Source organism: Odontesthes bonariensis, chromosome 13 (assembly GCF_027942865.1).
Source record: "Odontesthes bonariensis isolate fOdoBon6 chromosome 13, fOdoBon6.hap1, whole genome shotgun sequence".
Taxonomy (NCBI): domain Eukaryota; kingdom Metazoa; phylum Chordata; class Actinopteri; order Atheriniformes; family Atherinopsidae; genus Odontesthes; species Odontesthes bonariensis.
The window spans coordinates 34,851,524-34,873,271 of NC_134518.1; the positions used below are offsets into that span (position 1 = coordinate 34,851,524).

The window sequence follows — 21,748 nt, forward strand, 5'->3', positions numbered from 1 at the left end:
AATCGTGATGATGCCCTGCGACGTTCCTGCAGTGATGGGATCACCTCCTCCTAATCTGGAGGCGAGACATCTTATTTCACCCCACTGACACGGAGCAAAGATTTACTTCTACACTTAATGACAGGGACCAAAGTCCCAACATGAATGCTAACGCTAATGCTAACCCCTGGAGCTACTGTTGTTTCTCATGTTCAGGAAAAGCTCTGTACAGATGTTCAGCCAGATACACAGCTGCGTGCTGCTGACTCAGAGGCTGACGTCATGAGATCAGGAGGCCGATGAACGTACGATAAGCCCAATGACAACTTGTGTCAAGATTTCCACAGAGAAAAAAGACTAAAAACAGAACAAAAATGCTGGGAAACGGCTACGAATAGTGGCCCATTATTCTACCTCTGAGGATGCACTTTAGACTCCTGAATTAAATAAAAAAAATACCTAATTTATTAATTATTTATATAATAATAATAATAATATATAATAAATCATTATTATTATTTATTATTAAATAAGAAAATACCTTATTTGTGCCTATAAAGAAAGAATTATTTAATTTCAATTAGTTTTTGTGTAACACCTGATCCGTGTTATTTAAAAGAAGAGGTGAAGTATGGAAATGAGTCACATAAACAGCAAAAAAATGTATTGTTCCAGGACAAAACTCCAGTTTGGGAAGGCTGAAGATCTCGTAAACCTTTATGGAAAATCCTCAGCTGCTGTGACAACAGCTGGACAAAGAAAAAAGCAGCCATTTCTTTAAAAAATGTCCCATAAAACCGCTGGTGATGCCTCGTGTGTCTGCCCAGGTTTAAGCACGGCTTTGTATAAGACCCAGGTTTGTTTTCAGATGTTAATCTGATATATCTATGTTTGTACACGGAGAAAACAAATCTTTGACATCTTAAGATAACTTTAAAACCCAAAAAGTTGGAAAGGTCACTTCAGAAAAGAGATCTAAAGGAGTTCTAGCTTGACTTATTAAAGTTCATAATTACATATGTGTGCGCCGCCATACTTTTCATGAAAGCTTCATGTGCTTATGTATTCTAAAACTATTCAAGTTTCCACTCATGAACCCCAGAGAATATCCAGGGGTTTTTGTCCAGCAGCCTGTTCACATATAACAAGTTCGCTGGAGATTCTTTGTGGTTTTCATGACTGGAAATACACCAGAGTGATGCCTGGTAATGCACACAAGAAGCAGGATGATGCGAAAAGCTACGAAGGGAATCAAAGTCCAGTCAAATAACCTCTTTTTTTTTTTCCTATTAAAGTTTTTAACGAGGTTAAACGACAGAGTTCAAACTGTACATGGCAGCCATGATGGGAACAGGCTGAATTCTCTAAACATGAATGGGTCATTTTATCCTCTAGCATAGGATATCTTTATGATAAAGGAAATAAAGTCATGCCATAAAGTCTCGCTGCTGCATCATATTCACAGCCAAGCCTTATTATTTCCACACGTATTTACTGAATGGGGTTGGGGTTGATAAGTGTCGCCTTTTTCATCTACTTTTTTTATTCTTTTAGTCATATTTTCACTCAGTTGTGCGTGTTTATGCTGCTTTATACTCCTCCTCAACATGGCAAAGTATGAAAAGGGCTTTTTGTACCTCATTTTTAGAACAGTTAACAGACCAATCCTACACATGAATGTAAGTGCAAACATTCATAAAACATTTTTGTGCCCAGTGTTTTGTTTAAAGTACACCACGGATGGTGGATGAGGCTCCATACTTGCTCCTAATGTTTTCTACGTCAGCAGCTATACTACACGTATACATATTAGGGCTGGGCGAGTTAACTCGTTATTATCGCGTTTACGCATCGGTTATTTAAGGCCGATAAATATTTTATCACACATTAACGCAGTTTTTTTTTTTTTTTGAAAATTTAAAAAAACTAAATTTTTGGAGGGCTTTTGTGCCTTTAATGGATAGGAAAGTTCAGAGAGACAGGAAAAGAAAGTAATCGGCAGATCCACCAAACATGGAGAAGGGTACGGAACTTTTACTCGGCCATTTTCATTTTAAAGTTCTTCCAGACGGCGGAGTCGACAGAACCAAAGTCATCTGTAAACACTGCCAAGTTGAATTGTCTTCTCAGCGTAGTAGTTCCAGTCTAAAATATCACTTAAAGGCAAAACACACAACTGATAGCAGCAAGTCATTCAAGGAAACAGACAGTGGAGCGAGGCTTCTACATAAAAACTACAGAAAGATGCTGATGTTAAAAGTGTGTTTGCACAACAAATGTTATGGCACTTTCATTCATATGGCAGCACATTTAAAATAAAACTAAATGCTAAAAGCTATACACTACTTTTTAATTCAATTTTGGAGTCTGCGTACAAATGCGATTAATCGTGATTAATCAGGGAAATCATGTGATTAATTAGATTAAACATTTTAATCGTTGCCCAGCCCTAAGAAATATCTGTAATATTGATGGAGAATGAGACCAGCTGAGCACACACTCGCTATCTTTTAACTTGTGTATTTATGTACACTGGAAAAAATGCCCCTCCAAAAATAAGTAAGAAAACAACAAATAAAAGACGTTTTTGCTTGAAATAAGCAAAAAAATCTGCCAATGGAACTAGTGAAAATCGGCTTGTCAAGATTTCTTGAAATAAGATGTGATATTTAGGACTTTTGAGTTAAAAGTGATCTTGAAATTAGCTTAAAAACCTCTTCAAATGTCAAAAAAGCTTGTTTCATATGATATGTGACTCAAAACAATTTGTTTTCAAGACTTTTTCATTTAACAAGATATTCCAGATGTATTGTCTTCCAACAAGTCCCTATATCTGGCTGAAATGGCACTTGTTAGGCAGTTGTGTCTTATATTAAGTGTAATGAGATATTTTAACTAGAAATGAAACAAAAATACTTGGTAAGACTTTGATTTTTTCCAGTGTAGTGGTTCATTTTGAGATTTTTTTTTAGCTTGTTATGGCACATGCATCCCCTTCATTGAATGTTTAATGCTGCAGAGTATGTGTGAAAATGGCTTCAAAACAGACCTGATAAATAGCTCAATATACTCTTTAGATAAAGATATAACCTGTTTACAGATTAATTGCATCAATTTAAACACCTGGATCAGACAGTAGCTGCAGATAATGAGTAAAATGTCTCTGTTTTTGGGTCACAGATTGGTGAAATACAGCTGAAAGCCCCATTTACTCTGTCGATATTAAGCAGCGACTCTCAGGGAGGTTGTTTCAGCAGTGACCTAACTGCTGTGAAGTAAAGGAAAAGTGGGGTAAAGCCATGACAAACACTGGGTGTAGTGTTTCCGAAGCAGCCTCGTCCTCCTCACGAAGATCAGATACGTGAAGTAGGTCCCTATAAATAAATTCCCGCGTCCAGGAGGAAGCAGATCTGCGGTCGTCACCGTTTAACCCCTCGTAATTCACAGAGCCTTGTTTTCATTACAAAGAGGCTGCAGGTCATTCCTGACGCCCGGAGGAAAGTGTTCATGACTGGCCGAGGTTCACGTTCGACACATGGGCCTTACATAACTGAGCTCCCACCCACTCACGGCTCCCTCATCACACAAAAGCATCTGAATAAAGAATCTACTTCATCCTGATCCGGGACAGGCAGAAACGTGACTGCTGACTTTCTGAGCGGCTACAATGAGTCATTACACAGACCTCCATTGTTTGAGGCACTTTTCTTTAGGCCAAAGTCATATTTCAAGGCAACAAATAAGCTTGTTGCACATGTGGCCATGATATTTAAGGTCTTTGAAGACCAGTTCAAGCAAAATATTTGAGCCACACTGTGGTTCAGACTACAAGTTTAAGGGCATATGGGTTAAAAACTGGCATCAGACAGGACAACTGGTCATCTATCCGGTGTTGGTTTATTTTAGCCCATTTTCTGGATGTTTCTTCTTTTTACCATCTCAGAAACATCAGCAGAATTAAAGGTTTCCTCTCCCAAACAGACCAGGAGAAACTCATCCATGCATTCATCTCCAGCAGACTCCATCACTGTAATGCTCTTTTAACTGGACTTCCCACAAAGAGCATTAAACATCTGCAGCTCATCCAGAACGCTGCTGCTGGAGTTTTAACCCGGACTAAGAGATCTGAACACATCACAGCAGCTTTAAAATCTTTACTCTGGCTTCCAGTCAGTCACAGAATAGATTTTAAAAGCCTGCTGATGGTTTACAATCTGTGATCTGTTCAGAGAATATAAAGCCAGCAGAGCTCTTAGATCCAAGGACTCAGGTCAGCTGGTCCAGTCCAGAGTCCAGACTAAACATGGAGAAGCAGCATTTAGCTGTTATGCTGCAAACAAGTGGAACAAACTGCCAGTGGAGATTAAACTTTCACCCAATGGAGACATTTTTAAATCCAGGTTAAAAACATTTCTGTTCTCATGTGTCTATGCATGAAATCTGCACGATATCTTTCAACTTATCTGGACTGTTGCTTGTTTTTAAATTCATTTATATTATTTTATTTGTTTCTCTTTATATTCTTTTATGTATTTTTAATGCTTCTTCCACTCCCTGCTGCAATGCTTTTATTTTATGTGAAGCACTTTGAATTGTTTTGTACATGAAATGTGCTACAAATAAATTTGATTTGATTCTGTAGAATCAGGATCGGATTTTTTCCAGTTTCGCCTCACAGTGTGAGATTCTTAGCTGGACATGCATCTGATCAAGAAATACTCCAGAGTGGCAGCAGGGTCATTGACATGTTGCAAAAAGAGAATTTAGCCAGTTGAAAGCAGCTAAAAGGTAAAAAATGACATGAATGCTGTGGAGTATGATCTGCTGTGTCCCCTGTTGGCCCATTCAGTTCAGTTCAGTGATCTCTGCATGAAGTCCAGAGGGAACATCTGCGCTCCACATGCTGCCCCTCCCCAACATGTCCTCAAAACTTTAAGGACCACAACTTTCCCCACATCTGAGATGAGAGCCGAGAAAAGAGACGAAGTAACGATGAACAAAGATGAGCCGTTTTCTGTCGAGTCGGCTCTGGATAATGGAGACCATGAAGGATACAGCATGAGATGGTGTCTCAGGTCTGCTCTCACACTGGGATTACTTCATGGGCCTTTAGTTCCACAGTAAAACCAGAAAGATGTGGCTCCTTGAATGTTGGCTCGATTAATCCAGGCTGGCCTACAGCTGCACGTGTGAATACATTTTTTTAGCATTTGGATGCTGATCCGTGCTAAAATAAGCAACATAAACGGAGATATTTCCATCGGGTTTTAGTTTGGTCCTCTCCGGCAGTCACACGGTGGAGGAAGCGCTTCAGATGATTCAACAGCCAGAGAGGGAAACCGCAGTTTGACAGCAGGAAACAACTTCCTGAGACAGTCTGCAGATCCAGCCAGTCCAGAGAGAGAGACAGAAAACTTTAAGAAGCTGCTCCTCGGCCGGCGTGGAGGCCGGATCTCACATTCCACGCCAAACACTGAGGGCTCTCAGTAGGTAACTAAACAGCCTGAAAGCCCGCTGATGATGCTGGCCAAGCACAACAGACCGAAGAACAGCCGCCTTTTTATCAAGAGCTCATCTGTAGTTTACTCCTGCAGCTCTGAAAGTGAGCAATCCTCTTAGAGCGTTAGACTCTGAGCTGAGCTCTGACTTTGGGAATAAGCGACGCAAAGTTTTCTAAAGTCTTTACAAAGAAATTATTTTCAGAATCTTCACTGACCAACTTTACTGTGTTTAGAAAATCTGAAGAATCTGATGCAGCGACTCGCTCAAAGGAGGAAGATGCTCCGATCAGCAGGTTAGCTGCTGACAGGTGAGGGTGTCAGGACTGGGTGTAACAGGAGCTTCCACCAAAGGTTCAGATTATTTCTCACCACTTTGTTCCAAACTCTGTCAGAGAATCATCTACAAGTTCCAAAAAAACGTTTCAATATGTGAGATTGCAAAGAATTTTTTGATCTTTCAAGATTCAGGGAGTCTGGGCAAACCTCAGTGTGGAAAGGCCGAGGACAGAAAGCCCTGCTGGATGAGCTGGGAGCCGTCAGGCAGCACTGCAGGAGGAACCGTCATCACGCCACCATGATCCATACGGCCACCATGATCCATACGGCCACCATGATCCATACGGCCACCATGATCCTTACAGCCACCATGATCCATAGGGCCACCATGATCCATACGGCCACCATGATCCATGCAGCCACCATGATCCTTACAGCCACCAGGCCACCATGATCCATAGGGCCACCATGATCCATACGGCCACCATGATCCATGCAGCCACCATGATCCTTACAGCCACCAGGCCACCATGATCCATAGGGCCACCATGATCCATACGGCCACCATGATCCATGCAGCCACCATGATCCTTACAGCCACCATGATCCATAGGGCCACCATGATCCATACGGCCACCATGATCCATACGGCCACCATGATCCATACGGCCACCATGATCCATACGGCCACCATGATCCATACGGCCACCATGATCCATGCAGCCACCATGATCCTTACAGCCACCATGATCCATAGGGCCACCATGATCCATGCAGCCACCATGATCCATACAGCCACCATGATCCTTACAGCCACCATGATCCATAGGGCCACCATGATCCATACAGCCACCATGATCCATGCAGCCACCATGATCCATACGGCCACCATGATCCATACGGCCACCATGATCCATGCAGCCACCATGATCCTTACAGCCACCATGATCCATGCAGCCACCATGATCCTTACAGCCACCATGATCCATGCAGCCACCATGATCCATACGGCCACCATGATCCATGCAGCCACCATGATCCTTACAGCCACCATGATCCATAGGGCCACCATGATCCATACAGCCACCATGATCCATGCAGCCACCATGATCCATACGGCCACCATGATCCATACGGCCACCATGATCCATGCAGCCACCATGATCCTTACAGCCACCATGATCCATACGGCCACCATGATCCATACAGCCACCATGATCCTTACAGCCACCATGATCCATAGGGCCACCATGATCCATACAGCCACCATGATCCATGCAGCCACCATGATCCATACGGCCACCATGATCCATACGGCCACCATGATCCATGCAGCCACCATGATCCTTACAGCCACCATGATCCATGCAGCCACCATGATCCTTACAGCCACCATGATCCATGCAGCCACCATGATCCATACGGCCACCATGATCCATGCAGCCACCATGATCCATGCAGCCACCATGATCCATACAGCCACCATGATCCATGCAGCCACCATGATCCTTACAGCCACCATGATCCTTACAGCCACCATGATCCATGCAGCCACCATGATCCATACGGCCACCATGATCCATACAGCCACCATGATCCATAGGGCCACCATGATCCATGCAGCCACCATGATCCATACGGCCACCATGATCCTTACAGCCACCATGATCCTTACAGCCACCATGATCCTTACAGCCACCATGATCCATGCAGCCACCATGATCCATACGGCCACCATGATCCATACAGCCACCATGATCCATAGGGCCACCATGATCCATGCAGCCACCATGATCCATACGGCCACCATGATCCTTACAGCCACCATGATCCTTACAGCCACCATGATCCTTACAGCCACCATGATCCATGCAGCCACCATGATCCATACGGCCACCATGATCCATACAGCCACCATGATCCATAGGGCCACCATGATCCATGCAGCCACCATGATCCATACGGCCACCATGATCCATACGGCCACCATGATCCATGCAGCCACCATGATCCTTACAGCCACCATGATCCATGCAGCCACCATGATCCATACGGCCACCATGATCCATGCAGCCACCATGATCCATGCAGCCACCATGATCCATGCAGCCACCATGATCCATACGGCCACCATGATCCTTACAGCCACCATGATCCATGCAGCCACCATGATCCATACGGCCACCATGATCCATGCAGCCACCATGATCCTTACAGCCACCATGATCCATGCAGCCACCATGATCCATGCAGCCACCATGATCCATACGGCCACCATGATCCATACGGCCACCATGATCCTTACAGCCACCATGATCCATACGGCCACCATGATCCATACGGCCACCATGATCCTTACAGCCACCATGATCCATACGGCCACCATGATCCATACGGCCACCATGATCCTTACAGCCACCATGATCTATACGGCCACCATGATCCATACGGCCACCATGATCCATGCAGCCACCATGATCCATACGGCCACCATGATCCATACGGCCACCATGATCCTTACAGCCACCATGATCCATGCAGCCACCATGATCTATACGGCCACCATGATCCATACGGCCACCATGATCCTTACAGCCACCATGATCCATGCAGCCACCATGATCCATACGGCCACCATGATCCATACGGCCACCATGATCCTTACAGCCACCATGATCCATGCAGCCACCATGATCCATACAGCCACCATGATCCATACAGCCACCATGATCCTTACAGCCACCATGATCCATGCAGCCACCATGATCCATACAGCCACCATGATCCTTACAGCCACCATGATCCATGCAGCCACCATGATCCATACGGCCACCATGATCCATACGGCCACCATGATCCATGCAGCCACCATGATCCATGCAGCCACCATGATCCATACAGCCACCATGATCCTTACAGCCACCATGATCCATGCAGCCACCATGATCCATACGGCCACCATGATCCATACAGCCACCATGATCCATACAGCCACCATGATCCATGCAGCCACCATGATCCATGCAGCCACCATGATCCATACGGCCACCATGATCCATGCAGCCACCATGATCCATACGGCCACCATGATCCATACGGCCACCATGATCCATACAGCCATGATCCATACAGTCACCATGATCCATGCAGCCACCATGATCCATACAGCCACCATGATCCATGCAGCCACCATGATCCATACGGCCACCATGATCCATACGGCCACCATGATCCATACGGCCACCATGATCCATACAGCCATGATCCATACAGCCATGATCCATACGGCCACCATGATCCATGCGGCCACCATGATCCATACAGCCACCATGATCCATACAGCCACATGGGCTCAGGAGGAGCTGGGAGAACCATTTCCACTCAACACGGTCCAATGTGAGCTGAAGCTGCACAACACCAGGAGGAAGCCATATATCAGCTCTGTGCAGGAACACGGCCCAGTTCTCTGGACACCAGCTCAGCTCAGATGGACAGAAAGACAGTGCTTCTGGAGTTTTCTTTGAGTTTTCTTTAAGTTTTCTAGAATTTGCTGAGGAACCCTTTTTTTTATAAAAAATTAGATGTTTGAGGTTCGACTGGAACATTTCAACCAACTCTAAAGTCCTTAGATGGTTTCATATGCAATCTTAAAAAGGTAAAACAGCCAAGTATTGAATTAAAAACAGTTAAAGATGGAGGTATGAGTAAGTTACAAGGAGTGTATCTTCGTTTAAAACAAACTCTTCCTCAAAAACAAACTGAATTTCTCTTTGAAACCATCTCCATTGAAGCAAAGCAGTGTCTCAAACACGTGAATGAGGTGACCATTTTACCGTCCACAAAACAACCGCGGGGTTTGGGTTCAATCGTGCTGGTCACACAGCTTTATTTACAGCTGGTAACAGTAAAACAGCCAGACGAATATATCCCAAAAGCACAGCAGCTAAAACCCTGTGGACGACCAGATGTTCCACATGTGCACATTATGCACATGCTCCTGACAGCACGAACCCTCGGATGCTCCTTACCGGTGAAACATAAACAACATTTCTGTTCAAAGCAGCACTGACGGAGTTCTGCTTCTGCTCACCTTAGATTTCAGTTTGCCGTTAGCGTCAAACTGAAATCTAAAGCAGATAAACATGCATGTGCTGTCTGAGGTTATCTGTCTGGAACATGCCGCTCCGCAGACTTTGGGACTTTGTAGTCTTGGCTTGGCTACACTGGAAAAAAATCAAAGTCTTACCAAGTATATTTGTCTCATTTCTAGTCAAAATATCTCATTACACTTAATATAAGACACAACTGCCTAACAAGTACTATTTCAGCCAGATATAGGGACTTGTTTGAAGACAATACATCTGGAATATCTTATTAAATGAAAAAGTCTTTAAAACAAATTGTTTTGAGTCACATTTCATATGAAACAAGCTTTTTTTGACATTTGAAGAGGTTTTTAAGCTAATTTCAAGATCACTTTTTATCTCAAAAGTCCCAAATATCACATTTTATTTCAAGAAATCTTGACAAGCCGATTTTCACTAGTTCCATTGGCAGAGTTTTTTGCTTATTTCAAGCAAAAACGTCTTTTATTTGTTGTTTTTCTTACTTATTTTTGGAGGGGCATTTTTTCCAGTGTAAAAAGTCGTTTCTGTGTTCGTCCTGTAAGAAAACAATGGAGCATTGTTGCGCCGGATATATACCTCAGATAGTCAAAATAAGGAGAAAAGATCTTTTTGTAGTTTGGTGAGGGAAAATATTTGAGTCTGAGGCCAGATAAGAACCTCGTGTTGCCTTGTTTTTATCTGCGGTTCTTGTCTGGAGCACCGAGACTCGGACACGTTGGTGACTCTAATGAGGGGCCGTGTTTTGTCTTGGGAAAGCAGACTCATGCCCTTTCTGTGAGGATTTGATTAGAGACTTCATTATTCACGGCGGAGGCCCAGCGGTTGGCATTTCCATTAGTGCAAACAAAAGCCTGGCTTCATAGCACCTGTCTGTGGAAGCATGGTGGATGTTTTCAGCTGTCAACACGCCTCTTTAGCAGCGCCTCTGTGATGAACAAACAGTCGTGTTTGCTCAGCTTGACGCAGCAACATGTCGGCCCTCTGCGAGCATCAGGAGGAAGCGAGGAGTCCAGCTGAGTTTATTTTCACAGGAATTCCTCCTCAGATGGATCTTCATCTCGAACCAAAATGCAGAAATACTTTGCAGATTGATTCCAGAGTGTTTGAACTGGGTAAAGTTTCCCTCGTTCAGCGAGGCTCCGGAAAGATTTTCAACAGGATAAAGACTCCGCAGGCCTCAAAGAGTCTTTAAGTTTCAGACTTGTGGTGTTTCTCAAAACATGATCACTGGTTATGAGGTTTGCACTCATAAAAGTTATCCTTAAAAAGGGCTGAGTCATGAAAATCTGCACATTTTCTGTACTTACGATGATATGATAAATGTCTGATAGAATATAAGCAAAGTGAAAATACTCTGACATCATTTTTCATCTTGGGTTTTAATGAGCTGCTATGAGTTTATGTCACCTGATATTTATAGATTCTCTGACCAGTTCTGATGAACCAGAACAATAAAACACATTTCCAGATTAACCACGACAGCATTGGTTGATTTGAACAAAAAGAAACTTTAAATTTATCCAGACTTCAATCCGTTCGATCCATTTTATTAAAATTAATTTAAAAACAAGCAACAGTCCAGATAAGTTCAAAGATATCGTGCAGATTTCATGCATAGACACATGAACCTTTTTAATGACTCGTTACACAGTTAGAATCCCTCGCTGATTAATTGTTTGGATGATACATGACGGGAAAACAGTTGGAAAACAGAACCAAACTGATGTCGTGCAGTGTTTTCTATGATCCAAAAACCTTCAAAAAGTCAATTTACTAGAAAAAAATAGCATAAAAACTCACATTTTTAGAAGCTGCGACCATCATTTAGGATGTTTGTTTGTGGTAAATTGTTTTCTTTCATCTTTATTTAGAGCGAAATCACCAGAAATCTCAGAGACAGTCCAAGAGAACATGGACCGGTCACTGGGTTTCATTTATTCTCTTTTCATCGTGTTATAGGTGTGATGTTTTAAAAAGATCTCTGAAAGCTTTGAATCTTATTTGATGAGAGCTACAGAAAGTCTCTCAGCTTTAAAGTAGGGGAATATTCTGAATAACTTCCACATCCCTGCGTTGTTTTAATCGTTTCTCCAGAATTTATACCCGTGTTCCAGTTTTAAACTCATGGAAATAGATGATATAAAACTTGTTTCCCATGGAAGCAGAGCGCAGCCTTTTCTGCATTTCTTACGCTTTTATCTCCAGATCATGAGTCGATCATTGTTATCTTTGAGATAACGACGCTTGTTTCTGAGTGAGGCTGATTTATCTAGTTTTTCCCTGATTAATCAGCCTTTTGTTTTCTCAGGATCTGACACGTTCGTCATGTTTCTCACCAGGTGAATACGGTGAGTTTAAAACATCTGTGCTTCCTGTGTGAACACCTGATTTCATCATGGATCATCGCTGCCATGACACTTTGAGAGGATCAGTTCTTTTAAAGGGATAGTTCACCTCTTTTGACATGAAGCTGTGTAACATCCCATATTAGCAACCTCATTTCTGAACATCTTCTTACCCCCTGCTGCGTCCTGTGAGCAGAGTTCCAGCCTCGTTTTGGTGTTGATGAAGGTAGTCCGGCTAGTTGGCTGGGGTTTAAAAAATAAAGTGTTTTGCTTCTCAGAACAATATGCGTTCAACAGAGTAATACATTTGCATCACAAAATGGTTCTCCAGGAAAAAGTCAGACCTCACAATCTCTTGGCCCTATTTTCTCTCCCTTCGTATCACTGCCTGCTGCCGACAGCCGCGCCTGTTACGGTGTTTACTGCTCGGTCTGCACTTCGGTCTGCACAGCAGGCAGTGATACGAAGCTGGCTACATGATTTTTGAGTTTGTTCACGGTTCAGCTGGACCGTACGTGAAAGGGGGAGGTGCTATCTGCGTCATGGCAACAGCAGGAATGTCATTTCACTCAAAGATGCAGCTGTGGTTAAAAGCTGCTTATCGGTCGAGAAAGGGTTCCACGCACCAACGGGGAGTCAGGAAACCGTCTTTCTGATCGGATCCAACGTCAAACACAAAGATTAATCCAGTTTAGGGTCGCGGGGGGGGGGCTGGAGCCTACCATGAAGCTAATTAAATGAGATTATTAGCTAAAGTTCACACTGTTGTTTATTTAGTCACAAGTATTTGATGAGGATGTCCCGGCTTTAGATCACAAAGAGTTGAAAAATAAACTCATTTTGTTGTTTCTTCACTCAAATTCGTCCTTTTTTGTTTTTGTTTGTCGGCAACAAGATGAAGCTAAAAGTGCCCAAAGTTTGAGCCCAGCTAAAGGAGAGCCTGCTGTGTTTCTGCTAAACACTGTGAGCTTTACAGAGAGGGCTCCTCTGCTTCAGGGAATAACTGAAAATGTCAGTAAATTATGTTTTTAAAGACTCATTCAAGCATCCCAGTGTCAGCATGTCCCAGCTGAACACGTGACGTGAATAAGAGCACATTTAGTCTTCTGCAGCATCTTTATGTTGCTCTTTCTGGTTATTACGGGAGCTGCTGTAAATGTGGAGCTGTGAGGGGAAACAGTGACTTCATGGTCCTGAACGAATCACAGAGGAAACGGTTGGAGGTGTGGGGGGGGGGTGAAAGTGGAGTTTAAATCTGTCTGGAAGAAAGGTGAAAGGAGCTTCAGATGTGCTGCTGATGCAGTTAGAATCTCTGAGTTGGATTTTTTTCCTGCTGCACAACATCAAACATCTGGAACGAGATGAATAAAAAGTGTTTACCCCTTAGTTTGAACTAAACCATGTTCTTTAAAAGCAGAAAAACAGAAGAAAAACCCCCACTTTAGGCATTTCTCTGCCGGCTGCCCAGTTGGCACAGAAAGCACGAGGGGAGAAAATATTTGGGATTTCCAGGGCGCAGTTTTCCATGAGCACGGCGGCATGTGGGAGCCAGATCTGTTTGTGTGTTTACTGCCGGCCGTTTATCTTTTAGGGAAGAAAACAAAAGCGAATTCTTCTCTCAGAGATGCTCTCTGAAGTTTTCTCTCCTGCTTTCAGGGAGCAGAACAGCATCTGGAGGAAATAAACATCCGCAGCTCAGTTGTTTTGGACGCCTGATTATGGAATATAAAGACTTATAAAGGCTGAGCGGGGCTCCTGAGGACGGGCAGAAAGCATGTCCCCATTACTCCAAACATCCTTTAACCTGAAAGAGTCCAGCAGTTTCCTTTTTTATGTAGCCTAAACTCTGCATCCTGATAGGATCGAGTCAGCCCTCACTGATGCTGCAGCTCACAGTCGGTCGGTCAGCTGCTTTCACGGATGAAACATTTGGTCCGAAAAAAGGAAAAAAATCTTCAGAGTCGGAGAACAGAAGACGTATTGTTCAGAATCTGGTTTGCTAATGACCGTGTAAAGGAAGTTCTGTGGTTGGTATGACTTTGTCTGTCAGGATAACTCAGAAAATAAAGGACGGACTGGCAGAAAGATTCTACTGGAGACAAGAATTAAAGGTGATTAGCTGGATTTGGATCCAGGATCTTCTGTGGAGAGTGATGCATCAGCTTGTAGTTTTCCGTGTTCTTTGAGCAGCTTTTAGTAACTTTAGTTTAACTTAACGTGTCGGATTTAAAGAGGCCGCTGCGCTCTGCGGCTCTTCTGGTGCTGATGTTGATCCGGATACAGATCCGAACCCGACACTTTCTAACGGAGCCTTTTCACGGTTTCTTTCAGGTTCAATCGTTTTTTTTATTTATTTATTTAATTTCTCATCAGCACATGTTGACAAAAAATATTTCCATGTCTCCATTTCAAGTTAGTTTCACCCATTCATGTTCGGGTCTCTAATGACTAATAAAAGTGTGAAGAATGTTCCGTTTTAGAGTTTCAGCATCCATCCTGATGCAGCCCTCATTTCTGTAGATTTACCCACCAGCAGCCAGATGTTCTTGGTGGTCTTAACCAACAGTTCTCCAGCTTCTCTGAAGGTCTTTCAAAGTGTTTCTTTGAGCATTTTCTGCTTTTTCAGTCCAGTTCCTGAACCTATTTTCAGAGAAAAGTGTTTTTTCTTTGTTTGTTCAGCCACTTAACTTATCATTTGAAGCAGGAAAAAGGCTCCTAACTCAAGGGATGAACCAGTGTTGTGTCCAACTCAGCAAAGAAGCCATTTTAAACTGGATCTTTAGGCACTTTGTTCCCAGCAGCCTGTCACAGAGACACATCATTTGTTCCCATTTCTTTAGCTGCATCTGTGAAAAACAGCTTCATAGTTTCAACTTTTTTGTACATTTACGTTAAAAACTGCTTTCAGTTACCAAAAGAGTCAAATTAATATAAGAAATTCAGTTTAAAAAAAATCCTAATCCCAAAATAATGAATGTTATCACGTCTAAAAGTAGAAAAGTAGGAAAAAAACTGACAATAATAAGAATTATATGTTATTCAACATCAAGAAAAAGTAAATAAGATTCAATTTAAAGCTTAAAAAAGGAATATAAGATATAATCTATTGACTAATTATGTAAGAACTAATAAAAATTAAATGATTAAACTGTTTTATGCCACCAGAAATGAATAATCTAGAAGCTCTTTGTGGGTTTTAGACTGGAATTAAGATTTGTTCCCATTTCTTTAGCTGCATGTGTGAAAAACAGCAAAGATAACACAGTGTGACAGACAGAAAACAGGATTTCTGCAGCAACAAGGTGATTCCCAAAGAGCTGTTAGCTGAAAACTTGGCATATCTCAGCATGGTGTGCAGTGTGTCCTTAAAACATTTGAGGAAACTGGACAAGTGGAGGACAGAAGAAGAAGTGTCAGGCCTAAAGAACTATCTCCAGCAGATGAACAGGATCTGAAAGTGATGTCCTTAAGAAAGAGGAAAAAATCCAGCAAAGACCTGACACAGGAGCTGAGAGATGCATCTGGACCTTCAGCTGATCCATCTGCTGTTGGCCCAAGCCTCATCAGAAATGGGCTCCATGGAAGGGTGGCTGTCAGGAAGCCGTTCAAGAAGCTGTTACCATGGAAACATCTGCAGATATTCACTTTAAAGCTGCTCAGAACTGAACTAACTCTGGTTTTACGTTCATGTTTGCATGTTTCAGGTAATTTCTGCACCTGTAATGAAGAAGTCACCAGATAACAGGGTAAAGGCTCGTTTCAGAGACACATTTTTCCACACGAAACAAGCCGAGTTTCTCTTTCTGTTTTTATTTAATAAGCTGGTTCATAAATTATCGCACATAAAAGATTCTTTTCAGTAGTTACAAAGTGGATCGCGACTTCAGTTAGCGCCTGGAAAAAATAAAACAAGAAAGAAGACTTAGAAGATTGCCCGACGAGTGGAAGTCCGGAGGCTGACCTCGACAAATCCAAAGTTCCTGGTGGCGCGGAGAAAAAACGAAGCCGGCGGACGGCGGGGGACGTCCAATCAAATCACGCTATCCGTCATCAGACTTAGCAGCAGACAAAAAACCGTGACATGCGTTCCGTATTTCAAAGCACATGCCGAGTTCTTCATCTCCAGTGTAAAACGAAACGAGGGGGTGGATTTAAAACGGGAGAAAACACGCCACAAGCTACATGTTATGCTCACAAAAACCAACTCAGGTGTGGAAGGGGCGTCTTCTTCTTGGCTCGACTGTCCCTCCTCGCCTCCGGAGCGATGGATCCCAGCGGCGGTCCGGAGGCGGCGGGCGAGCGGCCGCTGCGGGAGCGTTTTCCATGATTCACTCGGCAACAAGTCGATCAATCATTCGTTTACATCTCTTTAACATCGGCTACTCTCCTACGATCCTCCCCCCCGACAGTCCCGCTGCTGACTAACAAGCTTCCGTGGTGGATGTTTTTCAGGATGAGGACAGTCTGAAGGGAGGGGGCGGTGCACTACTTCTCACTCCCAGTCTTTCCTCGCTCTGCTTTCAGGAATGTGTCGGCCGGCCTCCCTCTCGGCACGGCGGGAGCCTACTTGGACGCTTGCTGCTGAACGTGCTGCAGGAACTCCACGTAGGACGAAGCCGACTCGGACCGGTCCTCCACCAGGTACTGGAACAAGGTGGCCTTCGCCGAGGCATCGTCCCTGCGGGAGGAAACAGAGCAAAAGGTAGTCAGGCTAACTATTAACAACATTCCTAACGTGAGTTCATTAGCTTTGAAGAGAAAATAACATCAAATGCCCACAGAAACTCTGCCTGTTGGGGAGTGTTTTACGAAAACAAGACGGAAGGACGGCTCCCTTTAAAGAGTTTCTGAGCTGAATTCTTTAAAGCTGATGTTTGTCTGCAGGAAGAAAAGAGTTCAGTCAGTCTTTGTGTCAAAGCACAGCAGCAGGCGTGGGCCTCCATCAGCTCCAGCTCCACCGTTACCACGACTACCGGGGTAAACACAACACCCCCGCCAAAAGATGGATGGTGAAGGAGATCAATCTCAGGTCCATAAAATGATTTAAAACGACACAAACAGCCGAGTCTGAGATAACACTGAAACAGGTTCTTCTTCATTTTCCAGCTCAAACATTCAAAGATTTCCTCGTCTCACCGGCAGCCATCCTTTTAACTATATATTATAGTATTTCTTCCTGTTTTAACCATAAAGTTTGGTATATTTTCAAATATTTCTCTGCTTTAGCTAAATGAGGAAATGTCTCACTGAACAGATGAACCGTCGTCTTCTTCACTTCCAATCAGAGGCGGACCTGGCTAGATTTATGGCCTGGGCGTTGCAAACACAAACCAGAGCAGGTTGCCTTTGGGTGAAATTAGCTGCATGACATGATGCCTCAATTCTAATTCTAGTTCAGCAAAACTAAAAATCAAACACAGTCATGGCTAATAGCAACATGTTAGCAAGAGGCTAACAGATAGCCTATAGCCTACGTCACTGATAGAAATCTGCATCCCTTTATCTTCTGCCCGTTTCTCCTCTTCTTCTCTTCTTCTCTTTCTAAACTGGGCACCTGATGACTTCTTTGGTCTTTCACCATGATGATGATCCATGATGACTCCACATTATTACCTTTGCTTTTCCCATTAACGCCGTCCGTTCAGCCGTCAATCAGCCGGAGTCACGTGACGTAAACACATTCACGTAGACAGATTTAATTTTTTTTTTACATTTTTCAACATAACCCAGTTAATTACATGAAGGTATATGGGTCTATGTTGATTTTAGGAATGAAATACAGTTTATTTGGATTGGAAGCAGTTTGTGTTGTGTGGCCTGGGATCAGTCTACCCCCCCCCTTGCCTCTTCTGACCCACAACCTGTATGACTCAGCAGCAACTTGACACGCCTCAGCGCCCACTCCGCTAACTTGACATGGAAATGTCTAGAAAACTGGCGAGTTTTGTTTTTTTTTGCGCCCTGGGTGGTCGCCCACATTGCCCATAGCAAAAACCGGCCCTGCTTCCAATCAGAAAGAGCAGATCTGACCCCGTTAACGTGGATCAGCCGTTCATGGCTCCCACAACGCTGCATTTTAAAACATTTAAGAAGCTATTTTTGGCTTTCGGATCGATCCTCTTTCGGCCTCGTCGTCTTCTTACTTCACCACACAAACATCCATTCAGACACCAGCTGACAACTCTGTGGAGTAAACATGTTGTTGAGCAACGATGCCACAGACAGGAGGAGAGGAGGCTCCAACAATGCGTCTCCACCGCTGTCACCTCACTGGGTTTACTCTGGAAATAGCTTTCTGCCAACCTCGGGCTGGGCTCCTCAACGTGAAACCGTCCACACCCGCCTTCTGTTCACAGCACAAACTAACTCAACTGAAAAAAAGATGGCCGATCCTCCGACTCGGTTTCAAGTCCCAACACCTGAAAAACCAAACCTGTTCTCATCAGACAAGTTCCACAAAGCAGATCATGTGGCTGGAAGGTTATGGATGGATCAGAAGTAAATCTAAGACCAAACTAACAAATTAAACTGTGTAATCCTGGTTCTGGCTGCAGGTTTTTCATCTGACTCCTCATGACTAATAAGCTCCAGCTGCTAACACGAATGTAATCATTAGAGGAAGGCGCCGCAACAAACGGCCCCCGAGGACAGAAAAGGAGTGTTTCTCCTAATGATAACCGAGTAAAAGTGAGAAATCCTGCCGTCTCTGGGACAAACCAAGGCCTTCTTTTTAGAAAATAATACAATAAAAACATAAAAAACTTTATACGGATCGAACAGAAAGGAGGGATGACCCCAGATAGAAGTTAATCTTAATTCTTTTGTCAGGAAATGTCGATTTCTTAGTTATTCTTCGGTTTTATAAAGCCTGGATCAGTCCTCCCCTGTGACCTCATCGCTGTGTGCGGTTCATGTTAAATTTACTCTGATTCCACACAGGTACACACACAGCAGCAGCCTCTGAACACTACAGCACAACTCCAGTTCCTCACTCGTCCTCCATCTTGTGCAAACTCTCGAGTGGCTCCTCTGTGTTAGGAAGCAGCTGCAGTTTCTCCCCCTGAGGGGGGTGAGCTTCAGTATATTTCCCTGTATAATAACACTGCTGACAGCAGGGTGCAGCGATGCACTGATGTCACGATACGATACGATACGATACACGATATTCAGCCAACAATTCGATTCGATACACTTACATCATTTTCTGAAAAAAAGGGACAGTGTGATCTGACATGAATCGTCGCTGATTGGACCGGTGGTCCGACCTTTGAACCGGAAGAACAACACCGCCAGACAAACAGAAACAAAGGTGAGAGCTGTGCACTTTATAACATTTTTATGAACTAATTTATCAGTTTTGTAGAATGTGACCCCCTGGCATTGTATTGTGTTCTGTATTGTACTCTGTTTTCACTCATTTTAAAGTCTGACTTTTCGATAAAGTGAGCTTTAAAAATAAATAAATAAAAGAAATAATAATAATAATAAAATAATAATAATAAATAATAATAATAATACATTTTTAAAAAAATGGAGAAAAAAATTTGAAAAAAATAAAATAATAATAAAAATGATAATAATAATAATAAAAAAAATTGAAAAAAATTGAAAATAAATAAATAAAATAAATAAAATAAAAAAATCGATACTTTATCGGGAAACAAAATATCGATATATATCGTAGTATTGATAAAATTAAAATTGCTCAGCCCTACTGGACGGCTGGTTAACGAGCAGCGCCGACTTTGTGCAGGTCGACGTGTACGATGACAGCGGGGGGATTATGCTGACCAACTTTAACAAATACAGAGCGGCTATATTTGGGCTCTTATACACCAAACCGAGGTAACAATTAGTTCAGTTTTCAATCATTCGACGTGGTTCAAGCTCATTATTGGCTCCTTTAATGTGTTGATACTGAAGAGCCTGCATTTCACCTGTGAATTGCTTTGTACCGGCATGCTTTTATCCAGCATTTCTGCTTCATGCAGCAAAAAATTCAGCAAAAAATCATATTTACTTACAACGGTTCATTTACTGCACTGAACAGCCAATCAGAGCGATCCGTCTCTCTACCTGACGGCGAATTAAAATAACGAACGGGCTTGATTCTTCTTGGCTAAGATAAACTGAAGCTGCAGAGAGTCAGAGCTGCTGCTGGGGTCGATGCTTGAAGAAGAGGAGATGGAAGCAGCTTATTTTCTACAGTTTGTACCGCTGCTCAGAGAGGAAGTGAAACAGGTTCTGATGGAAGAAGTGAGGATACATTTCACCCCCGTCTCTGACTTTGAGACTTTGGTACATCTGGCTGTGTGTGAATGGTAATCTCGCATGTTCCCGACTGTTGGCTAAGAGGCAGATGTGAGGCCAGATGTGAGGCCAGATGTGAGGCCAGATGTGAGGCCCAGCTGTGCTTACTTGACGACGTGAACGGTGGAGCTGAACGCTCGGTTGTCCTGCAGCCAGTCGAGGAACGCTCGCACCCTCTCAGACAGAGTGGTCTCCAGCTCAGGAACGTGACTCTGGGGTTCACAGAAGAAGAAGCAAAACATCAGCACCACTGTCCTGACTGCGTGGACGCACACCGTCACCCAGGCTGCGCTGCTACAGGAACACAACACGCAGCAGAAACAAGTGCTGACAGCTGCTGTTTGCTCTGGGTGGAGCTCCTACGCCTACAGTGTGGCAATGACAGAATTTTCTAGGTGAACAGATACACCAGCAGAACGTTTTGCTGCATGAGTCGTTTTTCTATAAGTCAAAGAGAGAAGCCGCTCTGCTGAATTATGAGGCAGAAGTGAGTCATTTGTCAGAGGAATGAAGCACGATGGGTTGCAGCATCTGGGTGACGGTGTGCTTGGTGGATGTGGAGCATCGTGTTTGTCTTTCTGACCATGTTGGGGGGGATCGAGGCGTAGCTCGGGCAGCCCAGAACGTCTCGGATGAACATTTCGTTGCAGCATTTGCCGATCCACAGATAAAACACCTGGAGGGGCGAAAAGAAGAAGCAACACATCAACAAATCCAAAGAGATGAGCAAAAATCAAAGACTCAGAAACTTTATAGTTCAGCCGCTGCTTAACAGGAGGAAGTGAACACAGAAATCAGTTATTTATGCTTTTTCATCCACAGTTTTTGCTTTTTTCTTCTCGTTAAATGCTTTGATTTTTTCAGGCTTCACCTTTAATCTGACAGAACTTTATTTCCTTCATTTAATAATTTTTATTTCACTGCTTTAATGACGGTGTGCATGTTTATTTCAACAAAGCTGCTGAGAGGACCCCACCAGGGGAGCTAAACTAAGCTAAGCTAAGCTAAGCTAAGCTGTGAGGTAGCTATGCTTAGAGGCGGGTTGTAGCTTGGCCTGGATGGTGGTCTGTAGATATCGTTCTTAATACTTAATCTTCTTTATTGTTTATACTTTGTTTTTCCTGGTCGAATAATTCGCTTTCTGCAGCCTTTCCGAGGCAGAATTGGGCACAATCTGTTTTGTTTTCACATATTTAGAGTACCTTCTCTG

At 43.4% G+C, this 21,748-nt stretch overlaps 1 protein-coding gene across 1 annotated transcript in view; it reads right to left on the minus strand.

Moving 5' to 3' along the window:
* Positions 1-16,018: 16,018 nt before the first annotated feature.
* Positions 16,019-21,748, minus strand: part of sec24b (SEC24 homolog B, COPII coat complex component) — a 37,933-nt gene continuing 32,203 nt past the window's right edge. Inside the window, exons 22-24 of the mRNA XM_075481989.1 lie at positions 21,122-21,214; positions 20,647-20,750; positions 16,019-16,906 (exon numbers count right to left, since the gene is read on the minus strand). Of these exons, the coding sequence (XP_075338104.1) occupies positions 16,792-16,906; positions 20,647-20,750; positions 21,122-21,214 (312 nt within the window). The 3' untranslated portion in view covers positions 16,019-16,791. The remainder of the gene's footprint in view (positions 16,907-20,646; positions 20,751-21,121; positions 21,215-21,748) is intronic.